Genomic DNA, 8,168 nt, shown 5'->3' with positions numbered 1-8,168 from the left:
TTTCGAGACAGGGTTTCTCTGTATAGCCCTGGCTGTCCTGGAACTCACTCTGTAGACCAGACTGGCCTCGAACTCAGAAATCCCCCTGCCTCTGCCTCCCGAGTGCTGGGATTAAAGGCGTAAACGATCCTGTCTTAGGTACTTGTGCTGTTGCTGTGATAAAATGCTCAACAAATGACAATTAAGGGCAAACAGAAGGTTGCTAAGAGATACAATGCCTCACTCACGGCAGGATCATGCTGGGCTTACAACCTCTAACTCCAGGGATACAAGGCCTGTACACACACCCACAAACATACACAGACACACATACAAATGCAAATAAACACACATAGACACACAAACACATACATAAAATCTTAGCTGCTATCTCAGTATCTGAAGGCTGAGACAGGATGGTCGCCAGTTTGAGGCCACCCTGTAACACAGCAATGCTTTTGTCAAAATGAAAACAAAACCTTACAGGGCTAAAGCTACAGCTCAGTGGTCAGGTGCCTGCCCAAAACCCTGGGCCCTGGATCAATCACTGGTAAAGGGGAGCAGAGGGGAGGGGAGAGGAAAAGGGAAGGGGGGGGGGATGAGCAACTCTATAAGCCCAAACCACCGCAGACAAGTCATTCTTAGCTCCTTTTGTGAGCAGAACTTCTTGAGGATGAGGTAGCCCCCAGGTAAAACCACGTGTCACCAAGCCTGAGTTCAATCCTTAGGACCCACTTGACGGAAAGAGAACCAACTCCCAGAAGCTGCACTCTCATCTCCACAACTGTGCTGGGGCAGTGTACCCACCACAAAATAAATAACTTAAATATCAAAAACCAAATGTCTCAGAGCTAGATAGATGGGTCAGAGATTAAAAGTGCTCACTGTGGGGCTGGAGAGATGGCTCAGCAGTTAAAAGCACTGACTGCTCTTCCAAAGGTCCTGAGTTCAAATTCCAGCAACCATCCATAATGAGATCTGATGCCCTCTTCTGGTGTGTCTGAAGACAGCTACAGTGTACTTATGTATAATAATACATAAATCTTTGGGCAGGATGGAGTGAGGCCGACTCCCAGCAACCACATGAAGAAGGCTCACAACCTTCACTGTAGTACACTGTATACAGCTACAATGCACTCATATACATTAAATGAATACAGCTGCTTGCTCTTCTTGCAGGGGATTATGTTCTGTGTCTAGCACCTATATGGTGGCTCCCAAAGACCTGTAACTACAGATCCAATGTCCTCTGGACCTCACGGGCACCCCTACACACAAAGTTATGCACACATACACATAAATAACAGACTATTCTTGTCTGTAGTGGCTATAATATTATCTATCACATAAAATGAACCACTACTTCTAGGAAACTTCGCTGAATTCCAAGTATATTCACTGGCCAGTACACTACACTACCTGGTTCTAAGATTCAAGATACCTCTTTGATAGATAGTTAACGCATTGTCAGTAGTAAATAGCATGATAGCTCATTTCTGTTATCTGACACATGTATTTTTTCCATATGGCACATCACAGCCTTCCTGGACTTAGAAGACAAGCAAGCCAACAACTGTCAGTCTCATCCCTCTCTGAACCCACACCCCAGGAATCTCCTCTACACCAAGACGACTTACTCAAAACAGACACTGCCCCAGAGTTCCCCGATGCATGGCTCTGCTTTTGTCCTTCTCCCTCTTCTGTTTTCCATTTTCCACTAGCCTACCTTCATGTTCACCGATTCTTTCATTAACTTTATTAATCAAGTCTGATAAGCCCTAACGCCATCTACTGTTCATTTGTGCTATCTATCCCAAGTTGTATGTGTCATGGCATCTGCATACCCACACCCCAAAAGATAGATGAATAAGTAACTTTAACTTGATAGCTATGTACAATAACATACACCTGCAATCCCAGCAGGTGCCTCAAAGGTAGAAAGATCAGGAGTTTAATTAAGGCCACCCATCACTACACAGTGAGTTTGAGGCTAGCCTGGCAATGCAGCTAACTTGTTCTTTCTTCCTGGTATGACATCCACAGGTGAGTCACACTCACACTGAATTTCTGTGAGTCTCAGAGGTCAGTGACCTGTAGGGTATTGAACTTATTCTAGTTTGAGGTAGGAGCAAGATTCTTGTTTTGTTTTGTTTTTTTGCCGACAGGGTTTCTCTGTATAGCTCTAGCTGTCCTGGAACTCACTCTATAGACCAGGCTGGCCTCGAACTCAGAAATCCACCTGCCTCTGCCTCCCGAGTGCTGGGATTAAAGGCGTGAGCCACCACTGCCTGGCTTTTTTTTTTTCTTTTGGTTTTAGGAGCAAGAGTCTTTTCAGCTTTCTACGCATTAGGCAGAAGTCAGAAGTTGCCCCATAATTTTAGTTTCTATTAAAATTTATATTCATGACTCCTAAGTTTACATTTTCAGTCTCAACATGCCCACCTGTCAACGAAGCTGCAAACTAATCTGTGAACACCACGGCCAGCTCAGTGCTCTGCGAGCTCCTGCTTACCTGATGTACTATCTGAGAAACGTGAGGCCCCGCAACGGTTGAACCAGGCTGAGATGCAGTCTCTGACGTGTTACTCTTGTGGGAATCTTCCATAATCAACTGAAAGGAAAAAAAGCCAGTTAGAAAAAGCCAGTTGTAGCCAGGCAGTGGTGATGCACAACTTTAATCCTAGCACTTGGGAGGCAGAGGCAGGCGGATTTCTGAGTTCCAGGTCAGCCTGGTCTACAGAGTGAGTTCCAGGATAGCCAGGGCTACACAGAGAAACCCTGTCTCCAAAACCAAACTAAAGAAAACAAAAACAAACCAACAAATAACAAAATAAAAGGTGCCAGTTGCTACAGAACATGATTGCTACTACAGAGCTCCCCTTACTTTGGAATGTTTGGAGACAGGATCTATCTGTCCTTGGGTCTCTTGAACCCACTGTGTAGATCAGCTGTCCTTGAACAGAGGTCCACCAGCTTCTTCCTCCCCGGTGCTGGAATTAAAGAAATGAGTCACCATGCCTGGCTTATCTTACCATTTTTCAAAGTAGAGTTCTGTTGTGGTGACTACATTCACAGCTGAACAACCAACCTCCAGACTTTTCTACGTCCAATAGTAACTGTCTTTTTCCTCCAGGAGCCCCAGCAACTCCTGTTTCTACTACTAACTCCTGTGACTAGACACTCCCACAAGGTGAGTGAGTCCTTCTGTGGCTGTCTAACTTCATTTGGCACAAGAGCCCAATTCAACCATAGCTCCTGTCAGGGTTTCCATGGTTTGAAGTCTGAACAACACTCCCTGGAATGTACTTCCATTGTTTACCTCCATCTACTGACAAATAGTTGGGTTGCTTCAGTCTCCCGGCTGCAGTGAATAGTTGAGCCATAAACATGGATAACAATTATCTCTTAAAGACCTGCTTTTGCCAGGCCTAGTGGCAAAGGTACATCTCTAGGTGAGTGTGGTTCTCAACCTTCCTAATGCTGCAGCCCTTTAACACATACCTCATGTGACCCCAACCATAAAACTATTTTTTTTGTTACTTCATAATACTTTTGCTGTTATAAATTGTAAATATCTGACCATGCAGGCTATCTAATTCTGGACCCCTGTGAAAGGGCCTTTCAACTCTCAGGTTGAGAACTGCTGTCTTACAAGTTTGTAGGTAGCCTGGTTTACAGAAGTTCCAGGATAGCTAGGGCTGGCCTACATTCAAGACCCTGTCTTGAAAAAACAAAGAAAAAAAGAGCTTGCTTTCCATTTTCTTTGTATGTGTAGCCTAGAGAGCTGCTAAATCATCGGTTATTCTGTTGTGCATCTAAGGTACTGATTTTAATGGCATCCAGCCGGGTTTACTGTCCTAGCAGACCATAAGAAGTCTAGCTGCAGTCCCTCCCATCCTTACCAGCACATGCTGGTTTTTTTCTGTTTTCATAGTAAGCTTTCTAATAAGAACAAGGTGACTTTGGCTTTCTCCCCACTGACTAATGACATTAGCCCTTTTTCTCCAACACTGAAAACATGTCAGGAAGCAAAAAGTTGAGATTTGTTTTGTTTTTGGAAACAGGGTTTCTCTGCATAGCCCTGGCTGTTCCTGGAATTCACTCTGTAGACCAGGCTGGCTTTGAACTCAAACGATCCACCTGCCTCTTGCCTCCGTAGTGCTGTGATTAAAAGCATGTGCCACCCCTGCTGGACAAGTTAAGAATTCTTAATCATAAACTAGAGAGATGGCTTAGTGGGTTGAGAACACTGGCTGCTCTTTGAGAGGACTTGGGTTTGATTTCCCAGCACATATACAGTGGCTCAAAACCATATACAACTCCAGAGGATCTACTGCCTCTCTGGCTTCCAGAGGAACACACAGGCACATCTGAAGGCAAAACATCCATATACATAAAATACTTTTTTAGCTGGGCGTGGTGGCACACGCCTTTAATCCCAGCACTTGGAAGGCAGAGGCAGGTGGATTTCTGAGTTCCAGGACAGCCTGGTCTACAGAGTGAGTTCCAGGACAGCCAGGGCTACACAGAAACAAACACACACACCCCAAATTCAATCAAACAAACAAACACCTTTTTCTCACTATAAGCAACAAACTGTACCTGTTCTGTTTTACTGAATTATCAACTGCAAATACATTAAAAAAAAAAAAACAACAACTTATTTTATATGCATGGGTGTTTTGCCTGCGTGTGTGTAAGGGTGTAGGGTATAGGGTTACTCAGGAGCTAGTTACAGGCAGTTGTGAGCTGCCATGAGAATGCTGTGAATTGAACCCAGGTCTTCTGAAGAGCAGCCAGTCTCCCCATTCCTAAAATTTTAAATCTGGCTGAGTTTTTTGTTTTTTTAAGACAGGATTTTAAAGCCCAGGCTGCCTCTGCCTCCTGAGTGCTAAGACAAAGGCGATAGGTATGTCCCACCAGGCTTGACTGAAGTCTGCTTTTCTTTTTTTAAAGATTTTATTATTATTATAAATAAGTACACTGTAGCTGTCTTCAGATACACCAGAAGAGGGCATCAGATGTCATCAAGAATGGTTGTGAGCCACCATGTGGTTGCTGGGATTTGAACTCAGGACCTTTGGAAGAGCAGTCAGTACTCTTACCCACTGAGCCATTTCTCCAGCCCTAAAGTCTGCTTTTCAAAATGACACCCTTTTAAACAAAATAGACTGAGTACATTTTCTATAAAAACAATTAAGTTCCAAGTAGCAGCTGTCATAATATGATGCACAGTTGAGCAGAATCAGGAAGGCAATGAAATGCAGTCCAAATGCATCACCAACAAGATGCTGGAAACGGAGAAGTCCGAAGGCTATGGATGGCTGTCACACACAAGGCAAGGCACTGCCCTCCTAGGACAGGGTCTTCTATAGCCCAGGTTGGCCTCAAAACCTGATACATAGCAGAGGGTGACCTTTCTTGAACTTGACTCTCCAGACATCACCCAGCTTGCCTCAATTAAGCAGAACCTGCCAACACACCCAGGTCCTCTACAGAGCAGGCTACATCGCTAGCCCAAGGCAAGGTGTTTTAATAAATCCTACAAAGAAAGCGACTTTCTGCGTGAAATATCAAGAGATTTGTTTTTGTGGTGATAAGGGGGACCTAAAGAAACTGTATTTACTTCAGATCTCACATTAGGATGCAAAAACCCAGAAGCTAGGCTGTGTCCACCACCATTCCTAGCCCAGCGATACCTCTTACTGCCATTCCTTACTGTTCCAACTCCTGTGGTTTTCGTTCATTCCTGAGTGAGGGATAGGAGGTTGGTTTGATCTTTAGAGCCTCTGCCGCCTGAGCTGGGGTTAAAGGCATGTGCCACTATGCCTGGATCAGGTCCTATTTTAATACATTTGTCTTGCCTGGCACATTATCTCTGTATTACTTAACAGCTATGTTTACTAGCCTGCCTGTTTCTCCCAGCTTTAAGCTCTCTAAAGGCAGTGCCTGTTTGGAGTAAAGTGTGCTCAGTGCCCAGCAGACTGTCATGAGTGAACAGTAAATATCAAGTACAGACTTCTCAGCTGGTGAGTGAGGAAAAGGCGTCTTAGTTTCCTTCCCTGAAAAAGAGGTTGAAGGGCTGGAGAGATGGCTCAGTGGTTAAGAGCACTGACTGCTCTTCCAGAGGTCTTGAGTTCAATTCCCAGCAACCACATTGTGGCTCATAACCATCTGTAATGAGATCTGACGCCCTCTTCTGGTGTGTCTGAAGACAGCTACAGTGTACTCATGTAAGTAAAAACAAAAACAAACAAAAAATCCTAACATAAGCCGTGTTCGAAGTTAACCTGGACTATATATATAAATTTAAGGCCAGTTTGGTAAGCCCTGTCTCAGGCAAAAATTAAAACGCTATCATAAACCGGGCCCGGCGACCGCGTCTGGAAGTCCTGCACCATGAACTCTTCGCAACAAATCCCGTCTCAAAAAGAAAAGGCGGCTACCGAGACTCTTTTACAACTTAGGCGGCCAGCGGCGAGACTCCCGGAAGGAGAGGAGCGTCGTGCCCCGCCACTGGGCGGGTTGCCTCGGTTTTCCCAGTCATGGAGGCGAGAGCCCAAGGCCGCGGCGCCTGCAGCCTGCCGGAGGCCGCCGCCCGGCTCTTCTTCCCGCCTCCATGCGGCGCAGGCCGAGCCAAGAAGCGCGGAGGGCCCCGACTCCACTCCCAACGCGCCCCGGCGAGGGGAGCCTAACGCCCGGGCGCTCCGGACGCGCGCGACCGGAAGCGCGCGGCCGGCCCCACCCCCACCGCGCCCCTCCCCCACCGCCCGCCGAGCCGCGCGCGACCCCCGGCCGGCGCGTGGCCGCCATTGCGTCCCCGCCCGGGCCGCCCCGCGCCCAGCTGCGCCCCGCTCACCCGCGGAGTCGCCTGGCCGCTGCCCGGGGCGGGAAGCTCCACTCCCCCGTCCCAGGCGGCGCCGACTTCACTCCTCACTTGCCAGCCGCGCACCGCGGCGAGGTGGCGCGGGTCCCAGGGGTCGGCGGGGCGCGGGAGGAGAGCGTAACTCGAGAGCCAACCGTCGCGGCTACCGTTTTCCGGCCGCGAGGGGCGTCGCAGGCGGCATGATCCGCACAGGCCGGGGGCCGGGGCTGGGGGGGGGCGAGGAGTGCGCCGGAGCGTGGGGAGGGGCGGGGCCTGCGGGCCAGCGTGCTGCGTCACCGCGTGGTCACGTGGGCACCGCCATCTTGGCGAGCCCGGGAGCGCGCCGGCCGCCACGGGGTCGCTGGGGGAGCTCCGGGGAGCCTGGGGCAGTGGCGCGGGGTCCTGACCTCCCTCTCTCGCGGGCGGGACCGCTGGGCCTCGGCTACCTGCTCTGTTTAAGTAACTGTAAAACCTTGCGCTGCCATCTTAGTGCTTCGGAAAGGACTTAGCATGTCCTTGTGGGGAGTTGACCTTCATACAGACGCCTTTATCTGGTCCTTGGCAGGGTTCTGCTAGGACATCGTAGCGGTTTGCTCGCTTGCTTGCTTGTTTTTAGCATGCCCTCTACAAAGTGCATATCAAATGTTTTGTGAAGTTGTATTTGACACCTTCCCTCCTAATAACTGGGTGAGTGAAGACTTTGGTTTTGAGCCTTCAGAACATACGATGTGATGTAAAACTGAAGCGTTTAGAAGGGCTTACTAGACTCCAGGCACCGTGATTCAGCAAATATTGCTCAAAAAAGCTAAGGCCGATGACTACCTTTAAATTAGAAGTACTCGGGTTTTGATTGATTAGGCTAGTTACCCAGCCTCTCCCGAGTCGCTATCAAATTTATGGAAATTGCCAGGCGTGGTCAGCTGTGCCTCTGACCCCAGCACTCTGGGTTGGCAGACAACAGTGCTATCTCTTATCTTCATAGAATGTTCCAGGCCGGGCAAGGCTATACAAAGAAAGCCTGTCTTTAAAAAACTATGGAAATGGGCTGGTGAGATGGCTCAGCGGGTAAGAGCACTGACTGCTCTTCTTCATGAGTTCAAATCCCAGCAGCCACATGGTGCTCACAACCATCCGTAGTGAGATATGACATCCTCTTCTGATATGCCTGAAGACAGTTACAGTGTACTTATATGATAATAAAATCTTTAAAAAAAAAAAAAAACTATGGAAATTACAACACTAAGTCAGTGTCTCAACATTATGGAAAGTGGCCTACAAAGTAAGGTTGGGGGGAAAAGCTTGCAGATACCAGCCTGACCTGAAC

The 8,168-nt window shown here is 48.0% G+C and overlaps 1 protein-coding gene across 6 annotated transcripts in view; it reads right to left on the bottom strand.

The window, feature by feature from the left end:
- Atf1 (activating transcription factor 1) overlaps positions 1-7,076 on the bottom strand; it is a 35,395-nt gene extending 28,319 nt beyond the window's left edge. The window contains exons 1-4 of one of the 6 annotated variants that reach the window (XM_021183563.2): positions 6,426-6,677; positions 5,679-5,728; positions 2,864-2,969; positions 2,492-2,590 (exon numbers count right to left, since the gene is read on the bottom strand). In XM_021183563.2, the coding sequence (XP_021039222.1) occupies positions 2,492-2,584 (93 nt within the window). In that variant the 5' untranslated portion in view covers positions 2,585-2,590; positions 2,864-2,969; positions 5,679-5,728; positions 6,426-6,677. Of the gene's footprint in view, positions 1-2,491; positions 2,591-2,863; positions 2,970-5,678; positions 6,117-6,425; positions 6,678-6,838 lie in introns of those variants that run through there. The other 5 variants (XM_021183561.2, XM_021183560.2, XM_021183565.1 and 2 more) reach the window with 5 other exon arrangements.
- Between the last annotated feature and the right edge of the window lie 1,092 nt (positions 7,077-8,168).

The sequence above is a fragment of the Mus caroli genome, chromosome 15 (assembly GCF_900094665.2).
Source record: "Mus caroli chromosome 15, CAROLI_EIJ_v1.1, whole genome shotgun sequence".
Lineage (NCBI taxonomy): Eukaryota > Metazoa > Chordata > Mammalia > Rodentia > Muridae > Mus > Mus caroli.
Note: the sequence above shows the minus strand (reverse complement) of the source record. Positions and strands in the feature narration are given on the sequence as shown.